Genomic DNA, 15,577 nt, shown 5'->3' with positions numbered 1-15,577 from the left:
ATTAGTGCAGCAACTTAATATATATAAAGGATTTTAATATGTGCGCTAATTAATACATACTAAATATAATTGCATCTTTTAATTCATTAGAAAAGCACAGGAAAAGGTTGAGTTTGCTAAAATTAAATGAGTTTATGAATCAGCTTCAGAGCACTCATTAAAATCCTACCTTCCAGGTAAGACTTTCCGCGATCTGGGGTTGGGGTACCCAGATGGCACGTGCTTCAAGGTGCCCGGGGGGAGGAGGGGGGGCTCCAAACCCAGGTATTGGCTGGAATGGAAACATCCAGAAGTTCATACAGGGCCAGGTCGCAGGATCTCCCCCGGGAGCCCTAGGGGGCGTGGACAGCATCAGGGGGCGGAACCTATCAAGCTTTTCTCCTCCCTCGGTTGCGTGTGGGGAAGGTCGGGGGGCGGGGCCAGTGTGTGGGCGGAGCAGCGCTGGGATTGGCTCTCTGGCCAACGTGCCCCCGAGTGGGCGGGAAGAGGGGCGGAGCCTGAGCGGGGCTGCGCGTTTCCCAGCGCGCGCGGCGCAGGGGCGTGGCTTGGGTCGGGTTTAGGGGCGGGCCCTACGGATGACGCGCAGGAGGTGCGACCGCTACGGGACGCCCGGGTGCGTGCGTGTGTTTTGGGGGTCCCGCGCCTCAGGGGAGCAGCTGGAGCTCTAGGCGTCCGGCCTGTGGCTCGAAGCCGGCGGTATGCACGTGTGAGATGCGGCCTCGGGCAGCCCGGACACGAACAGCGGCCCCCGGGGCTCGGGTGACGGGAAGCGCGGCCTCCTCAGCGCCGGGCGCGCGGTGCATGCGGGGGAGCACGCGGGCTCCACGCCGCCTCCATAAACACTTGTTTAGGACTCGTTCGCCTCGTTGAGGCCCCCCGCCATGGCGGCCCCACCGGATCCCGAGCCCCCAGAACCGGCGGCGGCGCCCCTGCGCGCCTCTGAGGTGGCGCGGCTCCGCGAGGAGCAGGAAAAGGTAACAGGCCGCGCTTCCGCCCGCGGCCCCGCCTCCCCACCCCGCCCCGGCCCCCCACGATCCGCGGGGTGTCGGGAGCCCCAGGCCCCTGCTGACCCAGCCCCCTGCGATTCGCGGGGTGTCGGGAGCCCCGTCCTGCCCTGCGAGGGCCCCCAGAATCCGCGGGGGGTCTCAGGAGTCCTCGTCCGCGTCCTCCACGATCCGCGAGGAGTCTTGGGGTTGCACGGAGAACCCCCCCCCCCCGGCCGGGGCCCCTCAGAATCAGTGTGTGTGGAGGGATTTAAGCAACCCCGCCCGGCCCCCCACGATCCCCGGGACGGGTCTCGAGGCTGCGCGGAAAGTGTGGGGGGGGCGGGGGGGCGGGGCGGGGGAGAAGCTTGGGTTACGTGTGTTTGTTATCTTTTTTTTTTTTTTTTCTCTCAGCAGCCCCACCCCACCCCCGACCTGGGTGCACGCCTAAGTGGGGTTTGTTCTGAACACAGTGCTTCCAGGAGTGCGTGGGAAGTTTTTGCAGGAGGGAGGGAGGGAGGGAGGGGCAAGGGAGGAGAGCGCACTGTTGAAAAGTGAGCCCTCTGCAGAATTCTTATTTAGCCGTGTTATCTTCCTGTTGCTTAAAAAGTGAACATTTGGTTGGTTATTATTTGGATGGCATGGAAAAGTTGTATGGTGTTTGCAAGGATCTGCCTTACCAGAGCAATCCTGTGTGTGTGTGTGTGTGTGTTTGCGCGCGCGCGTGTGTGTGTGTTTTGGAATTTTGGACACCCTTTGCTGAATTTTATGACAGTCGTCTAGTGAGGTGAGTTTTAAACGGCCTGTGAAGAGAAAGTTTTGTATCTTCCTATCGAGATAGTAAAGAAGCAAAGCTGAGTTGCTCACATGTAATTTAGCTTCTCAGTATGCTGAGGTCTGAAGATCACAGTCGGAAGCTAGCTCATGCAGGAAATTTCTCCAAGAAATTAGAGTTGCAAGTTGGAAGCGGAGGTGTGGTTCAAGTAGTAGAGCATCAGCCTGAGTGGAAAAAGCCAGTAGGGAACATGAGGTTCAGTTCAAGTTCCAGGAATGGGCTACACTTGCACACAGACACACACAAAGAAAAAGGGAGATTAAAGTGTGGGTTGGGGTTGGGAATATGGGTTAATGGTAAAGTGCTTGCCCTGGGTTTGGTTCCTCAGTAGCAAATAGACAAAGCCAGAAGTGGCACTATGGCTCACCTAAGTGGTAGTGTGCTAGCCCTGAACAATATAAAGCTCAGGAACAGTGCCTAGGCTCTGAGTCCCAGGACTGGCCAAATAAAGAAAAAAAAAAGATTAACGTGTTTATGGAAATCTAGGCAGCTCTATATTTTCTTTTCATGCTTGTCTTGTGGCTTGGAATCAGAGTGCTAGCCTTGAGCTCTGTGACTTAAATCACAGTTCTACATCTGGCTTTTTGGAGGTTAAATGGAAATAGGAATCTCATGGATTTTCCTGCTGTGGCTGGCTTTGAACCATGATTCTCAGGTATCATTCTCCTGAGTAGCTAGGATTAAAGGTGTGAGCCACTGGCCTCTAGCAATCCCAGGGTTTTTATAGAATCTAAGAAACTCTGATAAACCACCCATTAGAATAAACAGAATCTTCCCTACTTTGTCTGGTTGAGTTGTTATTAAGTATTAGTTTGCACTAGATTTTCTCTTTCTTTCTTTCTTTCTTTCTTTCTTTCTTTCTTTTTTTTTTTTTTGGTGTCAGTCATGGGGCTTGAATTCTGGACCTGTGCACTGTCCCTGAGCTCCTCAGCTCAAGGCCACTGCCCTACCCCTTGAGCCACAGCACCACTTCTGGTTTTCTAGTGGTTAATTGGAGATAAGAGTTTCAGTCTTTAGTGCCCAGGCTGGCTTTGAACCATGAGACTCAGATCTCAGCCTCCTGAGTAGCTAGGTTTACAAGCCTGGCTAACATTAGATTTACTTTTGTGAACTATTTTTCTCTTACGGAATCACTAAGGGGTTTTAAGCCTGTAACTTGGATGGTGCATTAAGATTTAATCTACTTTACTGTATTTAAATTACAAAGCACCTTACCTTTTAAAAAGAGAAACATGGAAGAAACATTAGCCTCATATCAAACCCTGTTTCTTGCGAACGAAACTTTTTATGATTAATTTTTTTTTTCGAGTCCTGAGCTCAAGCTCAGGATCTGAGCACTGTCCTTGGACTTTTTCAAGGGTAGCATTTTACCACTTGAGCCACAGCACCACTTCTGGCTTTTTTTCTTTTTTGCCAGTCCTGGGCCTTGAACTCAGGGCTTGAGCCCTGTCCTTGGGCTTTCTGAAGGCTAGAGCTCTACCACTTGAGCCACAGCACCACTTCTGGCTTTTCAATGTATGTGGTACCAAGGAATCGAACCCAGATCTTCATGCATGCTAGGCAAGCACTGTATCACCAGGCCAAACTCCCAGCCCTGTTAACGTGAAATTGTGAAAATGTTAGAATTCTTCTCTCATTAATGCAAAGTGTGACTATCTCTGGATCCATGTATTTCCTCCATCATGGTAAGAGAAGATTTCTGGTTTTATTTTGATGTTAGGGTATTGGAAGGATACTTTTGGGGGCTCTGAACAGCTTGCAGGTGTAGTTCAGTGTGGCTTCATTTGAGGAGACCAGTTGTCTGTAACAGTCATAGTCTGTGTCAGGCTGAGTGACTTCAGAGGGCATGGTCCAGGTCACCATGTGTGCCTTGGGTTGTTCTTGTTGTTGTCCTCCTCCTTATTGTTATTGTTGTTATGATTTGCTAGTCCTGGGTTTAAACTGAGGGCCTGGTCACTGTCCCTGATTATCTTTTGCTCAAGGATAGCACTCTACCCCTTGAGAAATAGCACCACATCCAGCATTTTTTCGTGTATGTGGTACTGAAGAATCAAACCCAGAGCTTCATGTTTGCTATGCAAGCACTCTACCACTAAGCCACATTCCCAGTCCTTGTGTTCCTATTAATTTTATGCATAAAATAAACATGCATATCTGACTCATGAGAAAAATCATTTTAGTAAATAGACTGTGTATTTATTGCCAGTACTAGGGCTTAAATTTAGGGCCTGGGCACTCCCTATCTTTTTTTTTTTTTGCCAATCTTGGGCCTTGAACTCAGGGCACTGAGCACTATCTTTGGTCGTCCTCAAAGCTAGAGCTCTACCAATTGAGCCACAACACCGCTTCTGGCTTTTTTCTGTATATGTGGTATGGAGGAATCGAACCCAGGTCTTCATGAATGCTAAGCAAGCACTCTTACCACTAGGCCAAACTCCTGGCCCTACACCCTATCTTTTTTGCTCAAGACTAGTACCCTACCACTTGTGTTAATGCCACTTCCTGCCTCCCCCCTTTTTTTTCTGGTGGTTGGGTATGATTAATTGTAGCTAAGAGTCTCCTGGACTTACCTGTGTTGGATTAGCTTGTTGGATCTCAGCCTCCTGAGTAGCTAGGTGAGCCAGTAGTGCCTGGCTAGACCTGGCATGTATTTAATGGCAGTATCTGTGTCAGTGGCCAGGAGGCCCACAGGCAACAGCTGTACTAGTGACTGAGTTGGGGTTTAATTAGTGTGTAGTATTGCTAAGTTTTGCCTATGAATTAACAAAACTTTGGTGTGGGGCTTGATTTAGATTTCCCATCTTACAAGTACAGTGGACACTGGCTGGTACTCCTGCTGAAGTTTGGGGACATTGTGAGTTTCAGAGGCAAAAATGTCTTTATTGAATTCCTGTGTCAGTCAGACATACTGTGACAGGAGCAAGAGATAAACCCTAGAGAAAGTGATTTGGCTGGCTGTCCTGCTGGTTTTGTTGAAAAAGTGATTTGAAAGTTGTCCTCTTAGTTGTGTAATGGAATCTATCTTGCATGCTATAGATTCACTACTGGGAATCAGTTTATTAAATAAGACAGGTGTCTTAGGCTATAGCTTAAAAATAACAACAAAAACTATTATAACAATTTTGCCAGGCACTGGTGGCTTAGGATTGTAATCCTAGTTACTCAGGTTTCTGAGACCTGAGGATGGATTATGGTTCAAAGCTAGCTCAGGCAGGAAAGTCCATGAGATTTGTATCTTCAATCACCAGGAAACCCGAAGTCGCACTGTGGCTCAAGTGGTGGAGCACCAGCCTTGATTGAAAAGGCTGAGCAAAGCCTGGCACGGTGGCTCGCACCTGTAATCCTAGCTACTCAGGAGGCTGAGATCTGAGGATCAAGGTTCAAAGCCAGCCTGGGCACAAAAGGACCTGAGACTTATCTCCAATTAACCTCTAGAAAATGGAAAGTGGGGCTTGGCTCAAGAGTAGGACAATAGCCTAGAGCTGAAAAGCTCAGAGATACTGCCCAGGCCCAGGGGTAAGGCAGTAGCCTTGAGCGGAAGAGCTTCGGGACAGCGCCCAAGCCGAGTTCAAGCCCCATGACCCATCAAAAGCCAGCTCAGGCACCAAAGGACCTGAGACATTTATCTCCAATTAACTTCTAGAAAGTGGGGCCTGGCTCAGAGGTAGGGTGGTATCCTTGAACTGTAGAGCTCAGGAATAATGGGTAGGCCCAAGGGTAGGGTGATAACCCTGAGCTGTAGAGCTCCCGAACAGTTCTGGCCCTATGACTGACTAAAAAGAAAAAACTGAGCCAGAGCTCCAGGCCCTGGGGCCAGGAATGTTGCTTAGTGGTTAGAGTGCTTGTCTAGTATGCATGAAGCCCTGGGTTTGATTCCTTGGTACCACATACATAGAAAAAGCTGGAAGTGGCTCTGTGGCTCAAGTGGTAGAGCTCTAGCCTTGAGAAAGCTCAAGGACAGTGTCCAGGCCTTCAGTTCAAGTCCCAGGTCTAGCCAAAAAAAAAAAAAAAAAGAGCTCCAGACCCTGAATTTGGACCTTACTGCTGGCAACAAAACAAAACAATTCTTTATTGCCTTTTATTTATTATTATTATTATTATTTTTAATCGTGTATTACTATTAATTTTATTTATAGAAAGGTATACAAGAAAACCTCCTCGTACCTTTTTTTTTTAATAATTGAAAACAATGCAGCTACATATAATGTAGTGCTCATTCTTTGGAGGGGTATGCTTTAAGTTAGGTGTGCGTATTCACTTTGTATTGAAGAAACATTCCAGCCTGCTGCTGGTGGCTCATGTCTGTAATCTTAGCTGCTCAGAAAGCTGAGATCTGGAGTCAGCACCAGTCCATCTCCAGAATAACCAGCCAAAAAAGCTGGGCTAGAAGCATAACACCAGTGGTAGAGCGCCAGCTGAGGGAGCAGGCAAGCTGAGTTAAGGCCCTGAGTTCAAATCAGTACTAGCAAAATACAAAAGCACCCTATGGTCTTAAAAGCACAACTTCAAAGTTTCTGAAGTTGGATTCCATTTTCCTTTTCCTTTTGATGTTGATAAAACTTTATTTTTATTCAAAGGTGAGATGTTGTATCTTTAATTTCTAAACACCTTCTGAGCTTGAAAGATGACTCTTGGCTGGTTTAAACACCAGTTAGGCAGGTTTACTTTTTAGTCAATGAAGAGCTGGTGTAATTTAATTTATTCTGACATCCCATTTTTTTTTTTCCCTTCTTGTCCCTGAAAAGTTTTCTTTGATCTTAATTCTCCGACACAATATGCTATGCTAGTAGAAGGAAATTCGGATCATTTTTTAAACTGGATTTATTTATTTATTTTTTGCTAATAGCTGTAAGGCATTTGGTAAGGGCTTGTGGAGAGTGTGTAATGATCTGGCCTGTTCCACGCAGTTTCCTTTGCTGGGATCTTGTTATCTGATTCTGCTTCAAGTTGCATCATGTGGAAACTGTTTCTTGGCTAAGATCATATTTCTGGGCTTATCTGTATTTTATATGTTCAGATACTATTGTATGTATGTATGTATGTTGTTGTAGGTGGTTCGGCTTGAACTCTGGGTCTGGGTACTGTCCCTGAGTTCTTCAGCTCAGGGCTACCACCCTACCCTTTGAGCCACAGCATCACTTCTGGTTTTCTAGTGTTTAATTGGAGATAAGAGTGCCTCGGCTGGCTTTGAACTGAGATCCTCAGATCTCAGCCTCCTGAGTAGCAAGAATTCCAAGTGTGAGCCATTGGTGCCCAGCACTATTATATTTTATTGGCAGAATTGCTGAGCTTTCTATGATGGCGTGAAAAAAGAAATTGGTAGTATGGTTTTATGGTTTATTTTGAATGATTTTTTTTTTAAATTATTGAGTACCTCATGTAATTCTTTCCCGGAAGTTTGAAATAGCTTATGCTTTCCTGGTAATAGATCCTTGGAGAATTATACACATTACAAGTAAATAATCCGTCTGTCCTTCCCTCCCTCCCTCCCTGGGGCTTGAACTCAGGGCCTGGTCACTTTTCCTTAGCATTTTCACTCAAGGTTGGTCTATCCTTGAGTCACACCTCCACTTCCGCTCTTTTGAATGTCAACTGGAGCTAAGAGTCTGATGGATTTTCCTGCCCAGGCTGACTTTGAACTAGGATTCTTAGATCTTAGCCTCTGATTAGCTAGTATTACATCTGATTAGCTAGTATGAGCCATCTGTGCTTGACTCTTCATAGATTTTTGATACAAATGTTTTATTACAAAACAAACTATACTTTCCTTAGTCCTATGCTTGAGTTAGCACTATAATAGTATCCTTTTGATGAATAGTTACTTTTAACAGTAGTCTCCTAGTAGAGTTGGTATTTTCTTGTTTCCTGATTTTGCAGTGATTGTAGATTGGGCCCAGGTACATGTACAGTATATAGGTAAGCACTCTACCACTGAGCTGCATCCCCAGCCCTCTCCTGGAGTTCTGAAGTTGTCATCTTTCATCTAGGAGCTTCTGTCTCACAGAAGTGTTCTCACACTTGAGCCATGCTTCCAATATGGCATTTTGCTGGTTAATTGGAGATGGAGCCTCATGGGCTTTTCTGCTTGGGTGACTTATGACTACTTATAAGTTTACAAGTTTACTTATAAGTTTGTAAAGCAGGTATGTCAGGCATACTGCCACTACCAGTCCTGAAGACCATAGGGGCTGGCCACAGTGATTGAGATGTTCTCAGTAAACTCTGCTTTTTTTTTTTTTTTTTTGGTGGGTTGTGGGGCTTGAACTCTGGGCCTGAATGCTGTCCTTGAGCTCTTCAGCTCAAGGCTACCATCCTACCCCTGGAGCCCAGCGACACTTCCAGTTTTCTAGTGGTTAATCGGAGATAAGAGTCTCATGGACTTTAGTGCTGGGGCTAGCTTTGAACCAAAATCTTCAGATCTTAGCTTCCTGAGTAGCCAGGATTACAGGCATGAGCCAATCTTTTGTACCCTACTCCTTCATCTTCAGGCTGTTGAAAAAAGTTCCACAACTGCAAAATGTTTGCGAGGGAAGTATGGGGAATGCCATTTGCTTAGATCTGATGGTGAGACCAATTGGAAATTTACTCTTTTTGGCCACTCCTGGGCTTGAGCTCAGGACCTGAGTGCTGTCCTTAGTCTTTCTCAAAGCCACAGCTCTACCACTTGAGCCACAGCACAATTTCTGGCTTTTTCTATGTATGTGGTACTGAGGAATTGAACCTGGGTCTTCGTGCTTGCTAGGTAGACACTCTACCACTAGACCAAACTCCCGGAAATTTATACTATCACCTCTGGCTGTACAAGCTCTCAGAAGGTGGCTGCTTGCAGGCAGCCAATCAGAAGCCCTTGTGTCTGTCACACCTAGTAGAGGTTTCTTTGGCCTTCAACATTTTTGAACTGTACATTTCCACAGCCCTGGAGGGTCATTCACAAATGCTGGCTGTAACAGCACAGACGCTATACAATCACTCACCAGTTAATACTGTGTCTCAAATGCTTTCCTTTCCCTCTGTTCCTGTTTCGTCTCTGTCTTTCTTTTTCCCCTGCTGAGCTGTTTGGAAATACATTGCAGATATTATCACATCCTTAGATCTTAGCCACATATCTTTTTAGAACAAGGTCATTCTCCTATATAGCCATAATGTGTTGTTTCAGACCCAAGAAATTAACATTGACAGCCAGCAAATTAAAATTCCCTGCTCCCCTCCCCAGCTTTTTTTTTTTTTTTTTTTCCTTCCTAAAGTGGTCCTTTATAGCTTTCTTCTTCAATGCAAGATGCAGTCCAAGGCTACCATTACACTGGACTGTGTGAGCTTCTTGTCTCCTTTCATCTGTAACAATCCTCCTGTTGACTCTTCTCTAGGAAATTGACACTTTTGGAGCCAGTAGGTCAGTTTCCTTACAAATGTCCCACAATTGGGAGAAAGATCAGGAAAAAATCAAGTCAGGTGTCTTCACTGGGGGTATGGGCCGGGGGTATTGGTTAGCAGTGGCTTTCCGCACTATCATACTACAGATCTACTTGTTTAGCATGGCATCTGCCCGGGCTGTGCACCATAAATGTGCCTTTCCTCTGTGCATAGAATAAGCCCTTTAAGTGTGCAGCAGTGCTTTAAGACAGTGGGATTATTCTATCCCCCAAAAGTCTCTTCCATGGCTGATCCTTTCCAAGTCAGTTATTATTACTGTTTACCCATTAGCCATTTCCTAATGATCAGTATTTATGAGCTGGCATTTTTCTGTAAGGAAGTCTTTGTGGCTGGGCATGGTAGCACATGCCTGGAATCCTAGCCAGGCAGGAGGCTGTAGGTAGGGTCAGGGTTTGAATCAGTCCAGGTAAATGAATGTTAGAGACCCTATCTGAAAAACAACTAAAGCTAGGCTGTTAGTTTGATTTAGGGATAAAGTGCTTGCCCAGACCAGGTTCTAGTGCTGTGGCTCAAGTAGTAGAGCTGTAGCCTTGAGTTCAAGGCCCAGGACTGGCAAAAAATAAAAAACAAATGACAAGCCAAAAGAGGTGGAGTCATGACTCAACTGGTAGAATGTTTGCCTAGCAATCTAAGGTTCTGAGTTCAAACCTCAGTATTGCTGAAAACAAAATGAAACTCCACGCAGAAGAACAAGAACCTTTGTGGCAGGCGTTCTTACCATGAATGTTGCTGTCTTTAATTCAGGCTGTTATTTCTTTTTTTGCCTATCCTGGGGCTTGAACTTGGCCTGAGCACTGTTCTTGGGCTTTCCTCAAGGCTAGAGCCCTACCACTGGAGCCATAGTACTGCTTCTGGCTTCTCTATATATGTGGTACTGAGGAATCGAGCCAGGGTCTTTGTGCATGATAGGCAAGCACTCTATCACTAGGCCAGATTCCTAGCCCAGAATGTTATTTCTATCATCATTCTGCTATCTTTTTTTTTTTTTTTTTTTTGCCAGTCTTGGCCTTGAGTTCAGGGCCTGAGCACTGTCCTTGGTTTTTTCTCAAGGCTAGAGCTCTACCACTTGAACCACAGCACCACTTCCGGCTTTTTTCTATGTATGTGGTACCAAGGAATTGAACCCGGGTCTTCATGCATGCTAGGCAAGCACTCTACCACTAGGCCAAACTCCCGGCCCCTCTGCTATCTATTTTTGTGCTGGTACTGAAGCTTGAGATTAGGGCCTGTGCACTGTCCTTCAGTTCTCCCCCACCCTCCAGCTGTCACACTACCACTTGAACCATTAGGCCAAAGTCCTGGCCCCTTTATTATTATTATTATTATTATTATTATTATTTTTGTAGTGAAAGATAAAATTTACCATCTTTCTCTTTTTCTGCAGTGCTGGGGATAGAACTTAGGGTTTTACAATGACAGGCAAGTGTCAACACTGACTTACAAAATTTTATTCCTGAGAATTGGGTACTGGGGTTTGAACATAGGGCTTTGTGCTTGCTAGGCAGGTGCTCTACCCCAGGATCTTTAAGGTAAACCCCTTCTACGCCCCCCTTTTCCCTTTCCCTTTCTGTATTATCTTCAGATAGTCTTGTGTCTTTCTTTCTGCCAGTGGCCAGCCTTCAATTGTGATCCTCCATCCTATGGCCTTTTCTATAACTAGGATTTTAGGTATGCCCACCATGCCACCTTACTGACCGTGATGGGACATTTTGTTTATGCTCTTGCTATCCTGGACTGAAGCTGTACCTGGTCTTCCCCTCCTACGTAGCTGGGCTTGTCAGCTCCCCTTTACCTGTTACCTATTCAGGTGTGCACTTTGTGACCATGGTTACCCTCACTGATAGGTGATCATCATCTTGTTTCCAGAACTTCATCCTCCCGCTCACCTAACCTGGTAAGCACTGATGGGCTCTCTCCTTACATGAGTTTTTCCATTCAGCTGGGTGGAATGAGGGAGTGCTTGTCCCCAGGCCTGTGGTTTATTGCACTTGATGAAAGTTTACCAGTGCAGTGCATGTGCACTTTATTCCTTTTTGTGACCAAGTCCTGCTCCCTCGTTGGTCCTTGGTGCCTGTCTCTTCTGGAGGATTATGCCAGTTTTTCCGCACTCAGGCTTTCCTTCTTTGCTGTCTATCCTGGGACTAGAGTTGCTAAATCCTCTGGAAACTGTCAGAGACACTCCAGGATGTTTTTCATGGTGGCTGCATCTTTCCAGCTGCAGGGAAGGGCGTGTGAGTCGTGTTGGCCACATTGGTTCTTACCTTCCATCTTCCTCATTATAGCCATCTTCCAGTGTGCAGGCCTCCCGCCGTGCTCTCCAGGTCCACGTCCCTAATAGTGAAGCATGCTGCTCACCTGTGCATGATCATTGGCCATCACCTCGGCAAAGCCTCTACTCAGGCCCTTTGCCCACTGTGTAATTGGTTCGTCAGTTTGCTGATGAGACAGAAGAAATCTATATATCTGGATCTTTTTGGAGGCGGGGGGTAGGGGGTGTCACTCGTGAGGCTTCGACTCTGGGCCTGGGTGCTGTCCCTGTACTCTTCATCTGAAGGCTATTGCTCTATCACTTGAGCTATAGCGCCACTTCCTATATCTGGATCTTAAGCTCTTATTTGTGATTACAAACGTTTTCTTTCATTCTCTTATAGATAATTTCCACTTTCTTGATAACACCCCCCTTTTGTTTTTGCTAGGTGAGAACTCTACCACTAGGCTATGCTCTGGGCCCAAGGGTTTTTTTTGTTTGTTTGTTTGTTTTGCCAGTCCTGGGCTTGAGCTCAGGGCCTGAGCACTGTCCTTGGACTTTCTCAAGGCTAGAGCTCTACCACTTGAGCCTCAGCACCACTTCGGGCATTTTTCTATGTATGTGGTACTGAGGAATCCAACCTGGGTTTTCGTGCATGGTAGGCAAGCACTCTACCACTAGGCTAAACTCCCGGCCCTTTTGTTTGATTTTTTGCACTAGTCAGTTCTGGGACTTGGACTTGGGACCTCAAGGCTGACACTCTTCCGCTAAGTCAGTCATGGCTGCTTTCCTGCTTTTGGTAGTTCATTGAAGAGAAGAGTCTTACAGACTTTGTGGCCTGGGCTGGCTTCTAACCTCTATCCTCAGATCTCAGTCTCCTGAGTAGCTGCAATTATAAGCATGAGCTGCGGCACCCAGGTAAAGAGCCTTTAGTATAGAGTTGTGCCAGCATGTTTCCCTGAGTAGGGTAGCTTTAAGTCTTGTCTTTTACAAGTGATACATAGCTCTTTTTATCATGAGTAGATGCTGAGTCTTTCAAATGCCTTTTCTGTTGATGGAGATATTAATATTAATTACTTAGTTTTTTGAAATTATGAAACACCATTGAGGCCTTGCTTTATCCTAGTCTGTCTAGGTGCCTTGTTTCGGTGACCTACAAGAGATTGTGATTGTGATGGCTGTAATTGCCTTGTGATGTTCTGTGTCAATTTCAGATTATGCTGGCCTCATCTGTATATTTTATAGCTGGCGTTGGTGGCTCAGGTCTGTAATACTAGCTACTTAGGAGGCTGAGATCTGAGGATCATAGTTCAGTGCTAGCCTATGCAGGCATTTAACTACCAAAAAGACAGAATAGAGTTGTACCTAAAGTGAGTGCCAGCCTTGAATAAAAAAACTCAAGGACAGTGCCCGGGCCCTGAGTTTAAGCCCCTGGGATTAGCACAAATAAACCCCCAAAATATAAGCTCAATTTCTTTGTTAGAGAACTGTGCAGTTTTTGTGTTTCTAATTTTATCAGTTTAAGCAGTGTGATTTTTTTCAAGCATTTGCTGTTTTTATATAAAAGTTTTCAATTTTCTTCAGCTTTGAATTATTCATAACTCAAATATCTGCAGTTTTGGTAGCACAGTCTTTGTTTTGTAATTGTGTTATTTGTAATCTGTGATATTTCCCTCTCTCCCACCTTAGTTAGTCTTCTTATGAGGGTAGTAGTGCAGTAATGTAGTATCAACTTTTTTAAAGGAACCAATTTTTTTATTTTTTTATTATTTATTTATTTTGCCAATCTTAGGCTTGAGCTCAGGGCCTGAGCACTGTCCTTGTTTTTTTTTTTTTCCTCAAGGCTAGAACCCTGTCACTTGAGCCACAGCACTACTTCTGGCTTTTTTCTATGTATATGGTACCGAGGAATTGAACCTGGGTCTTAGTGCATGCTTGACAAGCATGCTACCACTAGGCCAAACTCCTAGTCCCCCCAATTTTTGGTTTTGCTGATTTTTCTCTTAAATTTTCATTGATTTCTGCTTTTTTTTTTTTTTTTTTGCCACTCCTGGGGCTGAAACTCAAGGCCTGAGTGCTGTCTTTGGACTTTCTCAGGCTAGAACTCTACCACTTGAGCCACAGCACCACTTCTGGCCTTGTCTATGTATGTGGTACCAAGGAATCAAACTTGGGTCTTTGTGCATGCTAGGCAAATACTTCACCACTAGGTCAAACTCCCGGCCCCAGAGAAGAACGCTTAGATTATTAACATCTATGGGTTTCCTTACACTATATGTATTTATTTACATCATTGCCTTAGGGTATATGCACATTCAATGACATTGTCATAGTTGGAAGTATTTAGTTGTGCTGGGGTTTGACCTCAGCCTTTTGCCTGCTAGGCAAGTGATCTACTCTTGGTTCATGTCTGCAGCCTGTTTTGCTCTTATTTTTTGAACAGGTTCTTATATTTTTTTCCCCAGTAGACCTGGATTGTTCTTCCTATTCACACTTCCTGAGTAGCTGGCTTACATGTTCTAGCCACTGTGCCCAGGTTTTTATTTGTTGAGATGGACTACTTGTGAACTTTCTGTTGGGGCTGGCCTCCGACCATGATCCTCCAGATTTCAGCCCTCAGATATGGAAATTACAGGTGTGTAACACACTGGGCTCTGTTGGAAAGAATGTCAGTTTTGTATGTTTTTATTTTAAATTTTTTTTTTTGCCAGTCCTAGGCTTGGGCTCAGGGCTTGAGCACTGTCCTTGGTCTTTGTCAAGGCTAGCACTGTACCACTTGAGACTCAGCACCACTTCTGACTTTTTTGCTATGTATGTGGAGTACTGAGGAATCAAACCCGGGTCTTCGTGCATGCTAGGCAAGCACTCTACCACTAGGCCAAACTCCCGGCCCCTATTTTAAATATTTTTTATTAGCATCAGTTATTACCCAAGGGGTGGAGGTTCATACCTTGATTGATTAGACTTACCCCCCCTCCCCATTTCTGCAGTTTTTGAGTTACAGCACGTTAGTATGGCTGAATGTATTGTTTAAGTATTTTATATCCATGTTGATTTTTTTATGGGCTAATTTTGCCAGTTATCAAGAGATATGTATTAAAAAATCTCTGCTGTGGTGTTAGTTGTGGTACTCAGTGAATACAAATCGAGGATCGCAATAACTTCCTGGTCATTGACCTTTTTATCATTTTGAAGTATTTTTATCTCCAGTGATACTTCTCTTCGCCAAGTCTCCTTTGTTGGGTATTAGTATGCACCAGCATATCTTGCTTTCTTTTTTTTTATGCTCTATTATTATTTTTGTCTTTGAACTTCAATCTATTTGCGTTCAAAGTATGCAAAGTATGTCTCTTATAAACAGCATGTAGTCTTTCTTACATGCCTTTTTGAGTTAAAAAATTTTATGTAGATTCAGTTTTATCACCTAGAATTTGACATTTAAAAATTATACTAAAATATACATATAGCAGAAAGTTTACCATTTAGAATGTTAATTCTCTGAAGTGGACAACTGAAGGACATTAATAATATTGTCTCTCTTGGTCAGCTGTAATCACTAGGACTTCCTTATTTTGGGTGTGTGTCAGTCTTAGGGCCTGCACTCAGGGTCTGGGCACTGTCCCTGAGCTTTTTTGCTCTGAGCTACAGCTCCCACTTCAGGCCTTTTGGTGTCTCAGACTTTCCTTTCCTGGGCTGGGGGCTCCTCAGATCTCAATCACTAGTGCCTGCTACTAGAATGTCTATTGTAACCTTGTCATCCAAACCCTTGTATTTTCTTTTTTTTTTTTTTTTTTTTTTTGCCAGTCCTGGGCTTGAGCTCAGGGCTTGAGCACTGTCCTTGGACTTTCTCAAGGCTAGAGCTCTACCACTTGAGCCTCAGCACCATTTCCGGCTTTTGTCTATGTATGTGGTACCAAGGAATCGAACCCGGGTTTTCGTGCATGCTAGGCAAGCACTTTAACCACTAGGCCAAACTCCCGGCCCCTAACCCTTGTATTTTCAACTGTAGTTCTCTGCCCCAGTCTGATAACCTTCACACCATTCTGATGCTTCTGCCTAAATTTCATTAGGCATCTCATA

The 15,577-nt window shown here is 45.0% G+C and overlaps 1 protein-coding gene across 2 annotated transcripts in view; it reads left to right on the top strand.

Annotated features, from left to right (window-relative positions):
• The first annotated feature begins 571 nt into the window (after positions 1 to 571).
• Positions 572 to 15,577, top strand: part of Uri1 (URI1 prefoldin like chaperone) — a 56,174-nt gene continuing 41,168 nt past the window's right edge. Inside the window, exon 1 of one of the 2 annotated variants that reach the window (XM_090322162.1) lies at positions 572 to 613. Coding sequence is in view for 1 of the 2 variants with exons in the window: in XM_090322161.1 (XP_090178287.1) it covers positions 882 to 974 (93 nt within the window). In the remaining variant the exon portion in view is untranslated. Of the gene's footprint in view, positions 975 to 15,577 lie in introns of both variants that reach the window. The other variant, XM_090322161.1, reaches the window with a different exon arrangement.

Source organism: Megascapheus bottae, chromosome 31, assembly GCF_031878675.1.
Source record: "Megascapheus bottae isolate mThoBot1 chromosome 31, mThoBot2.hap1, whole genome shotgun sequence".
Classification (NCBI taxonomy): domain Eukaryota; kingdom Metazoa; phylum Chordata; class Mammalia; order Rodentia; family Geomyidae; genus Megascapheus; species Megascapheus bottae.
This window is presented reverse-complemented; position numbering and strand designations above follow the sequence as displayed.